The sequence below is a fragment of the Rissa tridactyla genome, chromosome 5, assembly GCF_028500815.1.
Source record: "Rissa tridactyla isolate bRisTri1 chromosome 5, bRisTri1.patW.cur.20221130, whole genome shotgun sequence".
Taxonomy (NCBI): Eukaryota; Metazoa; Chordata; class Aves; order Charadriiformes; family Laridae; genus Rissa; species Rissa tridactyla.
Window position 1 is genome coordinate 6,003,031 of NC_071470.1, and position 14,148 is coordinate 6,017,178.

Here is a 14,148-nt window from a genome sequence, read left to right on the forward strand (position 1 = left end):
AGGAAAGACAACCACCACCACCACCCCAAAAGCAGCATAAGAGTTTAAGAAAACCCCAGATTTCGCTCAAAAGTTGTTTATGATGATGGTAAGACCACTACCTGTCAGAAACCCTACTGAAGACATGGAGCATGGAACAAGTTACATACAAGAGCATCCCTTTCTTACAGATAATGGCCAAAACCTTACACATAAGTATTAGACTAAAGCAGAAAGTTGCCTTCCAAAACAGTGTCAAAAACCAGCATTTACGCTCTATTTAATATGTTTGCAGCAGTGGAAAGTTTTACAGCTTGTCAGTCACCAAGTTACAGCTCAGCTTGTTGGTCAGCAGCACCTTTCCTTGATAAACAAAGGCTTCACCCAGTTGAAATGCAGAAATATTTATTTTGGTTTCCTTCATTGGTTTTGAAAATTGTTTTGGTTTTATAAAACATAGAAATAGCCAACACTAAGCAAACATTTGAATTCCAATGTAACAAACTACTGCTCTAACAGTTGACTCAGATTTGTGTACCTTAATTGCACACATGTATGAAATTATGCTACAGAGTAGTGCATTACAATCACACACAAATCTTAGTGCAAACCCTTGTTGTGCTTGTATTTTACATATATCCATGTTTTCAAAAAACAGCAATGAATGCTAATGCAAAACCAACTCTGTTAAGGATAGCAAAAGACTTATGCTGTAATAAGGCTTATTTCTGCTGATTTCTCAAACAAAAAGGTAACTAGTCATTTTGTAATTTATCTGGGAATTAGGTTCTTATCCCTGAACAAATACCCATCCTGTGCCAACACACCGTTCTGTTGGCATATTTAAATACTTCCAATTGCTGCAAAGCATCAGGCAAAAACAAAAACACATTCTACCTGACCTATTTTGCTATTCAGTGAATACTCAGTGGCTCGTACATAAAGCACAGAAAACTGAGAGGTTACGTCAGAAGCTTTTCTGCTTATAGAGGACCTGGCACATTTTTTTTTTTTAAAAAATGCATTTTAAATACACGTTCATTGCAGGGAAACAAGTGGCTAGTACAGGCGCAGTGACTACCTGACTGTTAGCGTAGCCCGCAGCCTCCTGAATGGTTTTGGTTTTAGGTCTCTAGCGTTCTTGCCAGAGTTCGGATCTGTTCATTTACAGGGCTGGCGTTACGCTGGGGGCATGTTAATGTAGCAAAGGCTGCGCTGGCTGAATGAACCGCGTCCGCACCTTCAGTGCGGAGCCAGCACACGCAGGCTTACTCTGAGGACTTCAGCAGTCTCCTTTGGGTAGAGTTCTGACTTCTACCTTACAAAAGCAGATCTCAGAACTGGCTGCAGATACAGAAGGGAGAAAAACCACTCAGATGCCTTGCCCCAGTTAATACCAGGACTAATGCAAGATGCGATACCAGCTGTACAACTGCAGAGGTGGGGGTTTTTTGGTGGTTGGGGTTTTTTGTTGTGGGTTGTTTTGTGTTTTTTTTTTTTTTTTTTTAAACAGATTAAGTAGTCCTTCTGAGGATGCAAGATACTTAGAGGCATTTTCAAACCCGCCAAATCCTTTGCAGAATTGACAACTGTGAGATAGGCTGCAGACAGCAAACATGCTGGCAATAAGAAAACCTTAGCTCCTTGGTGAAGGAGAGTCCCATTTTTTTTGGCCAAGGAAGTCTTAAATAACTTACATATAGTTACCATTTATAGTTAAGGCTCTTTTTGGAAATTGTAGGTCACCATAAAAACAGTATGCAACACAACTCGACAGTAAGGCAGTGTTCCATTTCTTCAATGTTCCTATGGCAAGTACCCATTTTTGTACAAGTTAATGATTGCACAGTTTCCTTCCCTATGTTTGCTGTAGTTAAATTACAGATATGAAGGCCAACAGTAGACATCAGACGTGTGCCACTTTCCTCATTCCATTCGCAGTTACATTTTGGCATTAGCATAGAGTTCATCTATCTGTGACTGGAAATATTTTCGCAGTTCTGGTCTCTTCGCCTTCAGTGTCGGTGTCAGCAGGCCGTTTTCAATAGAAAACATTTCAGTGTGGATGAAGATGTCTTTAACCTGAAAAATAAATAGTTACTAGCCAAGCTGCATTCCTGGGAATAGACAAGGCCATTAAAAAGAGATTGCCCAGAGATCATAACAAAGCCCATCACTTTAAAGATTTCCAGGTGCAAATTAAAACCAGTTTCCACAGAGTCATATTGTATTGGTAGTGAGAAATTTAAAAGAATGAGGTGTTCGGTTCTCATTAGCATCTTACCTGTTCAAATGACTTCAAACCAGATTCTTTCCCAATCCTCAGCATGTCTTCCAGAATGTGTTTTTTGAGGTCCTGTGGAGACAGGAATACATTATATAGCTTGAAACAGTTGATGCAGAACAGCTAACTGTTTCATTAGGGATGACTCACCTTGTTTTTGCATAGCTCTTCATATGAGCCTTCAAATCCCCTTTTCTTGGCCCAGTTGCGCAAAGTCTCAGGATCAGGTATCACAATAGCTACTAAGAAGGCCTAAAAAAGGAATTTTTGTCAAGCTTTTTTTTTCCTTCCTTTTTAAAGTCAACACTCTGGTTCCTACACATTTCATACTCAGTGTTAGGTTTTGGGCAGCAGTTCTCATCCTGCTGTAAAGTCAGCAGCTTTCTGCTACTTGGGCACAGGAGTGCAGTTCAGAAGCTTGCACTTAACAAGAGTAATTCTCTTAAGACCCACATTTCAATTTACAGTTGCAAAAACCTGGACATCTTGGGTTTGTGGTTTGGGGTTTGTTTTTTTTTCTTTGATTTTTTTAAATTGTTTTCCCTGCACACTGTTAGCAACTTATGTACAGTCAGTAAGTTAAATTACTCCAGCTCTACTACCTAGTCTGAAACTACATCAGTAACATGTTATAAAGCTGTTGGAGTTGAAAGCGCATTCAGAACCAATATGTGTAACGTTAAAAGAATTTAATATTCCAGTCCCAAAGTTCGGGGTAAGGGGAAGGAGGAAAGGAAGAATCTTTTCTGCAGTCTCCTTTTGCATTTATTTTTTAAATTACCTGAAGAATGCTTACCTGCAAGCTCTCTCCATGGACAAACACTTGAGCAAGTGCTTCACATCTCAGGTACACGTTTTCTATTTTCTCCGGTGCTATGTACTCTCCCTGGGCTAGTTTAAAGATGTGTTTTTTCCGGTCAATGATCTTCAACGTACCATTCTGTTGACAGAGATAACTTCCGCTCAGAAGAGGCACTTCAAGTCAAAAACCAATCTGCACAGCTTAAGCGTGCCACACTAGATCACGTAACGTACCAGAATTAAAGCGTAAAAACAAGAGCTTGTTTCTATGTATTTCAACTTCAGGTATTACTGTGCAACCTTAGTTAAGCTTTCAGCAACAGACCAGAAGTGCTATGGCCTGAATTCTGGCTTAATACAAACTTAAATGCTGGGAATGATCCAAGACAGTTTAAGGTACATCATGTAGTACAGTAAAATAGAGGTAGAGCCAGAGTACTGCCAAACTAATGTTAGAAGAAAACAGGCTCCGCACCCACCTAACTTGAACTAGGGAAAGCCTCAGGATTGGCGCTGCTAATACTTTTTTAGCCCCAGGCGCACAGATTTACCTACAACAGTCATTTATCCTCCTCCTAAAGTTACTTGTCTTTCACTGAATTTGTAGTGTTTAATACCAAATATTTTGTTTGTTAAATTACTGCTAATAACTACAGAAGTACATTTCAGCTATGTAAGTTAACTTACTGGTAGCCATTTCCCAATATCTCCTGTGTGAAGCCAGCCATCTTTGTCCAGAGCTTCCGCTGTTTTTTCTGGATCTTTCAAATAGCCACGAAATACATTTGGCCCTTTCACACACACCTGAAAACAGCCATTTGTTAGTGTGTGCTACTGTGAAGGGAAGTTAACAAACACTCTTTGCAATGAACGCTTTCTCCAGTGGTTCTCAATAACCCCCCACTAAAAAGGCAAGCTGAAGTTTACGCATTAGTACAGAAATCTCTACTCGTGGTTTTTGGAGACATAACATTTTCCATCAGTATAAAGTTTGATAAGAAGCAACTGGAAGCATCTGTTCTCTTCTAGTCTAGCAGCAGTGTTCCTACCTGCTATTTGAATTACCTGAATTTATCAGAGGGAAATTTATTTTTTATCTGAAGAAATTCTGATGGATCCAGAAATATTACCCCTCGGCCTGGAAATGTGTCTGTTTCAGCTTTGGTAAGCAGCAGGGGCATTGTGCTAAGACTAGTGACAAGAGAGCTGTATATCAAGCAATTGCGTGTTTGTTGTCCAAAATAATAACTTAGGGCTTAGAGCACTCAAGACTTCTCTACAAAGGAAACCTGCAATTTCCTTAAATTGAAGGTTGGCTGGATTTGTCTACCAAGTGGAAAACTAAGAACAACTTCTCTAGATGTAACTGGACATCTATGCATGGACATTATAAGGATCAAAGAACATGCTTACAAGGTATGAGAAAAACACCAGCAAGATAAAAGGTTTATGGATGAAGAGGTTGCTAGAGAATCAGGGCAGCCCTTACAAGCTAAATTAAAACAATCTGCAGTAAGAGAAGATAAAAGTAGAGCAATTGGTCAGGAACATGGAGTAGAGAGGGCCTGAAGTATCCAGAGATGATCCCAGACTTAAGTATTTTCTCCTCAATGTAACACCCAAGGTTGTTTAAGTTTTCTTTGGTGGGTAGAAGGGGACACAGGACAGGACTCTTGTTATTTAAGGATCATCAGGACAATAAAATACCTCATTAGAAGCGAGGACAGAGACATAGGCAAGATAAGCAAGACTGAAGCTTGAGATGCCCACTGCACACAATTGTTGAGGAATCAAAAAAAGGGGTTTTTGGAGTCCAAAAACCTTGAAAGCTCTACACAGGAGTCCTCAGATGCAAGAAAGGATTCAAACCATCACACCAGCTTGGGAGTGGCTTGGCATGCCTGGATGACAGGGGAAATAAGAAGGGTCTGATCAATTGTATCAGGGCTCTAGAACAAATCTAGCGGAATGGGACAGAAAATCCAGTTTTAAGTTAAGGCCAAATGGATAATAACTATCAATAGGGGCTGATAAAATACTAGGCCAACTATTGGTCTAGAGGATTAGTACAGTTATAAAATGAGCAAGGAACTGGCCAAACAATCTTCACGCACTAATATAAATTCTCAGACTAGAAGAAGTTACCAGTGTAGTTCAGAGAACATTTCCTGAAAAACCTCATCCCAAATATTTTCAGTGCTTACCTCAGCATAAATACAGACGTGCTGTGAACTACAATACAGTGAACAGGAGATGTTGTCAATAGGAGGGAGATGAGAGTGTTAGTGAGGGTTCTGATGACCTTGTAGAAACAGCACCAAAACTCATGACCAAACCAAGGTCATGTTTTAAGAGCAGAGTCATTTCTGCTATAAAACAGAGCTTATCAGGAAGGATATGAGTAGAGAACTCTGTACGTCCCAGTCCAGTCTAAGGCTGGCTGATCAAGCATTTCATGTGTCAGGGCTCCTACAATCACAGGGTGGCAGCAGGTGACAGCTTTTCCCAGTAGAGACAGCAAGCCATTTATCTGTATCCTCCTAACTGGCACTAAGACCTCATCTGCATACGAGCATATAGAATTCAATTCACAAATTTATCCTTCTTGAACAGTGATAACTGGCAAAAGTGAAAAGCAAGGCTGACAGAATGGAGAATATTGAAAGCGTACTCAGAAAGGAGGACTAGGAGTGTTTAATCCAGCTGAAGAGCAGACACTGAGGAGGAACAACTGTTTTAGGCAAAAGATAACCAGAGACGGTTCTACAGCTACGGGCTTCAGTTCTGTGAAACCAGTTACAACACTTGTTTGTTAAATTCACACTGAGGAAGGTACAAGTGAAAGACTAAGATGGTACCTGATAATAAATACAGTAGCCCCTTAATGCAAGTCCAAAGAAACTCCTAATGCAGCAAACTTTCACAGTAAGTGCAAGCCAAACGTTTAGATTATTTTTTTAAACTGCTTAACTGTTTCTCATTATGACAATTCGTACACAGTTCCTCTAGCAGACCAAGCTTTAAATGCACAAAGTGAAGCAAAAATTGCCGATGAAGACTAAACATGGGGTCATATACAAGACAGGAAAGAATCTTGACATTGCTCTCTACTTGTAAACAGTTTCACAGAATCGCAGAATGGTTCGGGTTGGAAGGGACCTTAAAGATCATCCAGTCCCACCCCCCTGCCCTGGGCAGGGACACCTCCCACCAGCCCAGGTTGCTCCAAGCCCCGTCCAGCCTGGCCTTGAACCCCTCCAGGGATGGGGCAGCCACAGCTTCTCTGGGCAGCCGGGGCCAGGGGCTCACCACCCTCACAGCAAAGAATTTCTTCCTGATATCTCATCTAGATCTCCCCTCTTTCAGTTTGAGGCCGTTACCCCGTGTCCTATCATAACATTCCCTGATCAAGAGTCCCTCCCCATCCTTCCTGTAGGTCCCCTTTAGGGACTGGAAGGGGCTCCAAGGTCTCCCTGGAGCCTTTTCTTCTCCAGGCTGAACCCCCCCAGCTCTCTCAGCCTGTCCTCACAGCAGAGGGGCTCCAGCTCTCTGATCATCTTCGTGGCCCTCTGCTGGACCCACTCCAACAGGTCCATGCCCTCTTGTGGTGCGGGCTCCAGAGCTGGTTGCAGTACTCCAGGTGGGGTCTCCCCATAGCAGAGTAGAGGGGCAGAATCACCTCCCTCCATCTACTGGCCACCACCAGCCCCAACTAAAGCCTTCAGTATTACTGTGAATTAAAGCCTAATGATTTATCTCTAGTCTCATACAAGTTACAACCAAAACAAACGATGATTATATATTGTTTGCAGTTCAGATTTGTTACTTTCTTAAGCTACTTTTTATTTATCCATTTCTCACACACCAACTGCCCCCAAAGCCTCCTGAAAGCGTATGAAAGACAGTAGTTAGTTTGCTTTCAGGGTCTGGGGAAAAAAATAAATCACTACATCAACATATGTTCAAGTCTATATACAAAGTTCAAGCTTTATATATTTTACTTGGGGAAAAAAATATTGGAAGAGAGATCATGTAGCATTACATACAAAGGTGAGTTCTCCAAGTGCAATTCGTAAAACATACAGTTTGTGCAGGCTGCAGAAAAAAGTTCAGGGGAATGTTCAGGCAGTTGTCACAAGTCATTAGCAGCCTTCATGGTATTTTATCTCCATTTCTCTTAATGGTGTTCCAGCCACTTTAAGTTACCTCATCTCACACATCGCAAGCTGGGTAACAAGCTACACACATCAATACTTGGCAGGGGGTGGGGGGGAGCCCTCTGCTAGCGTTTTACTGACAGACACGTGCAGCGTGGGATTGTGAGCTTGTCTGCTATCTCACAGCCGGAAGGCAGCATGTGGTCATACAGCCATAAATACATAGTAATCTGTTATCCACAGTAAGCTGCATTTTCTCCTCTCCAATACACTGTTTTCTGTTTTCCTTCTGTGAATCGTTAGCTGACGTTGCATGCAGGCAAGGCAGGCGTCTGATTTTAGGTAGCCATGTTCAGCACTTTTAATTAACTCAGTTACTTGTTATTTCTGGAACAAAAAACATTTTCCAAGATTCCAGAAGAGGCTTATATTGACCTTGTGAAATTACTTACCTCACCCTCTCCTCTGGAAGCCAAGTAATTCATTTCTTGTACATCAACAAGCTTGATGATACTGCATGGCATGGGTGCTCCGACATGCCCTGTTAAAAACAGTAACACTTCAATACCCTGAACTGCTTTTTAGTCAGGTTCGTAAAACAGTAAAAGCTGGTTACATGCTAAAGTAAAAGAGATGGAAAGCTGATTTCTGGTAATGTACTACACCAAAACCAGTACAGTAATAGCTTAAGTTTGCTGGGACTGAAACATTAAATTCTGAGATATCCCGAGTGTTACAAGCAGAAGCATGTACTCGGGTTTGCTTTTTCTTATAAGCTGGATGGACATATTTAAGTAGCAAGAGTCCCACTATAGTTTCAATTATCAGTATTACTTCAGTTAGGGAGCTAGAGATGTAACAGCTGAAAAATGCAGACTGTTTGTTCCAACACCAAAAAATGCCATTTAAGTTTCCAGCACTGTGTTTATACACATCAGATTCCTGTAAAAGTGGCAAGGGTTGATACTATGACCTCCCCTCTCCTGAATCCACTTCAACTTACAAGGACAAAGCCTATTACAAGCTTGGGTTACTGAACGTTCCTAGGTTTTTAGGGGTAGAAACTTCAAGGGATCCCTTCAAAACTTTTTTAGTTCACTCAAACGAAAACAGAATCTTATGCTTCATGACAGGTTTACTGAGGACTAAATAATGTGATCAGGGACCTCTCGAGCATCCTGAAGTGTAATAGACAGGCAGAGCGTTAAACACCATACCTGCTGTCCAGTCGCCAGGCAGTGACAGCGAGCATCCAGCTGTGCATTCAGTCTGTCCATAACCTTCATAGAACTAGGACATGAAACCAGACAATTATTTGAAATGCTTACTTTTCAACAGCTTTTTTTCCATAAACATGAAGTTTGCTTCTTTTCCTAGTTGTTTAAATTTGAGTTTAGCAAAATCCCCAGCATCTTCTAAAGAGAATATCGCTATATTAGGGTTTTATCACAATACACGATTTAAGTGTTAATATTCCACCTTCAGTTCCACTATTGGCTCAGTTTCACTCAATTTTACATGCTATGTGGCACCTGTCTAGATCAAAACAGACAGCAACAGATGGAGAAAGAGGAAGAAACTAAGAACAGTGGCACTAGCCATGACTTCATTTAAGGACAGGTTCATCCAAGACAGCCAGGAACAGAAACCCCATCACAGCTCTGTGATTATTATATACAAGACACGTTATCCTTTTCTGCGCAGAATGCATTGCTACACCAGCACACTACTGAAGAACTTCAAGAAGTCACAGAAGCCTCACATCTTAGTGTGTTTTCTATCCTTGAAATTTCAAGGCATTTGGTTCCATCCTGTGCCATTGTTATTCACATTTTACCTCAAAAAGCATATACTTTGAAGAGGCTCTGAAGATAAATGCAATATGCGCAATCTGATTCTCTCCAGTCTCATCTTCAAAGCAACAACATGACAGTTACCATCATTTAATTAGATTCTCTGTAGTACTTATGAATACCTCTGTAAGCAAAGCAAGTGCCATAAACTTAATCCAAGAACATTAATTATTGCTTACAGCAGCCCCCCCCAAATCTTTCCCTTAAGACAGGTTACGATAAAGACTTTGGGACGAATACAGAAGTCTCAGGAGACAGAGAGAAACTCTGGAAAGGAGTGAGCACTTATGTAGTTTCCAAGAGGAATGCCAGAAAGAGTTAGCCATATAATCAGACTACAAGGAATGCTCTAACATTGAAGCTGGAATGAGGTACTAAAATCTTTGTGTTTCAGGATTAAGGCCAGGAAACTCACCTGACAGCCAAGAGCTGTTCTCAGGAAGGTCAGTACGCTTGCAGATACAGGTGCTGCTCCTGTGACCATGAGCCTCACTTTTCCTCCCAAACTTGCCTACAACAAACACAAGATACTGTGGACACCAAAAGCATTTTAGAGAAGTTTCCAGAGTCTTTTTCCATCCCTCCCTCAGCCACTGTTCACCTGCAGTGCCACCCACAACTGTTACAGATTAAAGTTTAGTCTCCTATTGCTAGCTGTCTTTCTCGCAGTGTTTTTAGTCTCGTAAGTGGCTGGAAGAAGCAGTATCTCAAACATGCAGTATCTACAAAGACTATGCTGCAGTGTCACTGCAACACACGCTTGGCCAAAGGTCTAAAAGAGCTTAAGTTATGGCCTTACAGCAATGACTATTTTTAACTGCCTTCTGTCAGCTTCTCATCCATCCTGAGTGCTGTGAAAAGCAGCCACAGGGGCACATTGTACAACCAAGAGTAGGGCCATGGCAAGTGAGCGCCAGATACAATAGCAGGCATAACTTACTAGTGACCAACAGCGCGGAGACAGTAGGGGCTACAGGCAGCACTAAGTCACATTTAGCATTCCTTCCTCCTTCAGAAGGCCAGTGTTTGCTTTCAAAGTGGTAAGAGAGAAGCACCGGACTGTTTTAGAGAAGCCTCCCTAATACAGTTAGCGGATGTTATTAGAACAAAAGGGAACTAAAAAATGAAGTTGGCAATAAGGCAATTTTGGTTTTTATTCTGAGTCGCCAGGTAGTCTTTAATCAGCGATGAAAGCCATACCAGGTTATGAACATTCATATGAAATTCAGCAATTGCAAACTAACACCTATAAACTAGTAAGTAGATAGGATATGTAGTGATGCTTCACACTTCCAATATTGAAAACACATGTCAAACTGCTGTTCTGTAACACAGTAAGCACATTTGGAGCTCCGTTCTCAAAATAACCACGAGCAAATAAATGACATAATAAAAAGTTCCAGTATCCACCATACAAAGACTCAGAGGCTTTCAAGCATACCTGTATTTTGCGGAAGATGACTTTATCCCAGAAACTGTTATTTCTAACTATACCACTTCTGAGTTCTGCTTCTTTCCTCTTGGAAGCAAAATCCAGCATCCACCTCTTTAATGAAGTATCTGCCTGTCCAAAAATCTGTTAAGAAAAATGATCTGTTGTTAAGCCTCACAGACTACCATTCCCTTTCTCACAGAAGCATGCACAGAGACTCTTAACAGTGAAAACCAAATAAGTTAAATAACTTCTATTGGAAAGCATCTTAATTCTGGTAAGAAATACTTGGATTTTGGCCTCTTTACCTCAGTTCAAGAGATGTCCGCTAAGATTATCACAATTCTTGTTTCCCATCCAACTGTGTGGTGCTTTTTCAATGTATAGTTTCTTCATTAAAAAGCATGAATGAACACGAATGTTTTACTTTTTATTCCACTTGAATCAAAATTAAGCATAATCCTCACATATCCTAAAGACATGGGGTTTTCTGAGGAGATGCAGTCCCTTCAGAAATATTTGAGATGTCTGACTTGTGTATATAACCTTGCTTTTTAGATTACTTTTCAAAGGCTCCCCCTGGTTGTTCTCAGCAAGTCAGGGCAGACTGAGCAGCAGACCAGAGATTAGTATATTCCCTTGGAAAGAGACTAACCCAGCAGCTCTTCGGCATTAGCCCCCCACCCTGCTCCCCCCAATTTCCCACTTAGCTTCACATGCTAGGTTACTGCAAGGCTGGGTGAGGTTGAAACAGTGCCACAGAAGTGTGAACGCCTCAGGGCACCAGAGTCAACAAGCAAGACGACATCGTGAAAGAAGAGTCCCAAGCTTTAGCTCAGTTTCACAAATTCCAGTAGAGAATGCATAAGCAGAAATGAAGGTGTAAGTTTTAAGTACTACAGGCAAGGCTTAGAATTCCTTCCCTCCAAACGTATCAGAGTTGCATATTCGTTCCTGGGGCCAAACAGAGCCTCGTACTACTTGCTGTTCCTCTAGTCTCCTGATCAGAGCAGTATCCTAGCTAAGACAGCATAGACAGCTCTGTCATTTCTTTAACAGTCACAGGACTTCTTGCTCTCCTTCAGCTCCTCTGGCTGTATCCTAAGAAGAGTCAGTCATCCACCGGATGTCTTAAAAATCTTAAATTCAAGAAAGAATCTACTTCTCAGATGACCCTGAGGAGGCAAGCAGCAAGCACAGGAGAGACTGGGGCTGCTGACACACCCTCTCCCCAGCACTCCCGACTGGCTGGTTTATAATTCTCCCTGCTGGAACACGCTGGCTGCTGCGAAGGAAACTTATATGCATCCATGCAAACATATGCAAACACCTGACCTTGGTTCGCAAATTCCACTCCATGAGTCAGATGCTAAACGCGTGGCACACAGATGCTAAGCCTCGAGTTCATGTTGTAGGCTGGACTTAAATAACTTGCTCAGAGCAAAACAGTAAGTCGTTAATCAAGCCAGAGAGAACCAAGTCCCCTAGTCAGTCTTTTCAACACTAGCATTTGCTGCCTGAAAGTGTTTTAATGCAAACAGTGTTGTAGAGCGCTTTCAGCTCTATTTTAGAAAGATACACCAATTTGCTAGTGTGCCCGTGGAACATCCCAGAGCACAACAGTTTCAGCACAGAGTCTGATAAAACCCTGCACAGGTGCCAAGACTCATGCCTGTAGACTTACCTTGTCAAACATTCTGTTCAATAGCCTTGGTACTACAGGAAATACGGTTGGCTGCAGCGTTTTTAGGTCATCCATAAGTAGTCTGATATCCCCTTGGAAAAATCCTATCCGAGCTCCATGGCACAGAACCACACACTGTTAGAAAAAAGTAAAAAAGTCTGAAAAGACAACACGTATAACATAACACGTTGTAGCTGTATCTGTACAACAGTCCTGCGCAGAGTAGACAGTGCAGAATCCACCTTAAATCCTGTCAGCTTCTGGACAAGTTCTGCAGCTATAGGATGGGATGGGAAAGACCAAATCGCAAGACACGCCTGGTGTACACAGCCCAAGGACTTTGACAGAACGAGATATGGCACAAAAGCCCCTCTGCAAAAAGGGGCAGTTGGTCAACTAAGGCAGTGCCAGCAACTCAGAGGTAGCAAGAGACTGAAAAACAGAACTTTCCTATTTTAAATATTTATCAGGCTTATTTTAAAACACCAGAACTTTGTTCCCTGCTATATACTAAAAAAGACAGCACATGCAATGTACTGGTCCGGCAGGGATTTTTGCCTTGTGCTATTTCCTTTTCATTCTCTTGCACTTTCTTTCCCGTTTCACAGGACTGCTACAAGCAGATTTGTTAGGTGATCAAGATGTTCTTTGGAAGATTCTAGCAGACCCACTGATTATTTTTGCATCATTTAAGACCTACACCAAGGAAAGCAGATTTAATTCTATTGTGTTCTATATTCCCTATGTTAGAGGCTCCACCCCCCACACCTATACACCCATTTCCTTCCTATTTTGTTTGGGTTTTATTTATTCTTTTTAATAACATCCCTACTCTTGCTGAGTTTCTCTACACCTACTTGTTTTTATTTCTTCCGCTTCCTCTGTAACACCTCTTGTTTCATTCCCTGCCACCCATTCTCATACGTTCTGCACACAAGATGAGCTCAAGTGTCATTTTTCCCCTTCACCTGTGCTTTGCCACCATCTGCTAAAGCTGCAAATGCATCAGTCCAGATGGAAGGAGCAGGAACTGCCTTTGCCAGGTGGGAACATGTTTGTCCTGTCAAGTTCACTGCCCCTCTAGCTTCCTTAGAAAGCCAAAAAAAAAAAGGAAAAAAGAAGAATCCACAAATGTGAACTTTACAAGAAGGGCAGACTGCTCATTTCTCACAGAGCTCTGTTCATACCTACCCCAAACAGTAATAAGTCTTTTCTCCTTCCCACCAGAGGTGTCCTTGCCTAACCTCCTTATGTAAATATACAGGTAAACACCTACTTTGTGAAGACCTCAAAACAGCTGAGCAGTGCTGAGAGCCAAACACTTTCTTCTCATTTTATCCTTTAGAACACAAGTTCCCACCCTGTTTCCACTGCATGATGAAGAGCAGAGCTTTTACCTACAGAGCTTGTACCTTCAGATGCAAGACCAGCATCAGTAAAACAGACACTGAAGTTATAACCGGTATCCAGGTTACCAGGAGAAAGAGTGTGCTGAAAGCCCACGGCCGCCTGTACCCCTCAGTTATGTATGTTATGAAGACTGGGAACAGAGCTTAGGTACAGACACATATGTATGTACACGCTTTTATCTTTTTTGGTAGAAAGCTGAGGATTCCTAACTGCAATTACAGGATGATTTCTGGCCCCATGTGTCTTTTCACACTGGCGCAGAGGCTGTTTATTTCCCTACATAAATTGGGACATGACTACCTTCAACATACGTATAAGGGAGAGGTGTTAATTCAGTTTCAATAAGTATGGCAATTAAATATCTGTGCCTCTACTGTATGTAAGAAGCTTGAGGAAACTGCATCCTATCAATGATGCATACCACTTAATTATGGGCTCAGAGGTCCTTATTAAGACTGCCGGTATTAAGACAACACGAGCCCCCCTTCCTCAAAAACTGAGTCCCAGGTTTTGCTATATGGTAAAACAAGCTATCCGGGAGAACTTTA

The 14,148-nt window shown here is 41.7% G+C and overlaps 1 protein-coding gene across 3 annotated transcripts in view; it reads right to left on the reverse strand.

The window, feature by feature from the left end:
* Positions 1-367: 367 nt before the first annotated feature.
* ACSL1 (acyl-CoA synthetase long chain family member 1) overlaps positions 368-14,148 on the reverse strand; it is a 41,809-nt gene continuing 28,028 nt past the window's right edge. For all 3 annotated transcript variants that reach the window (XM_054201889.1, XM_054201888.1, XM_054201890.1), the window contains exons 12-21: positions 12,191-12,325; positions 10,516-10,650; positions 9,490-9,585; positions 8,439-8,511; positions 7,674-7,762; positions 3,752-3,868; positions 3,060-3,203; positions 2,414-2,515; positions 2,264-2,335; positions 368-2,061 (exon numbers count right to left, since the gene is read on the reverse strand). In XM_054201889.1, coding sequence (XP_054057864.1) covers positions 1,921-2,061; positions 2,264-2,335; positions 2,414-2,515; positions 3,060-3,203; positions 3,752-3,868; positions 7,674-7,762; positions 8,439-8,511; positions 9,490-9,585; positions 10,516-10,650; positions 12,191-12,325 — 1,104 coding nt within the window. In that variant the 3' untranslated portion in view covers positions 368-1,920. The remainder of the gene's footprint in view (positions 2,062-2,263; positions 2,336-2,413; positions 2,516-3,059; positions 3,204-3,751; positions 3,869-7,673; positions 7,763-8,438; positions 8,512-9,489; positions 9,586-10,515; positions 10,651-12,190; positions 12,326-14,148) is intronic.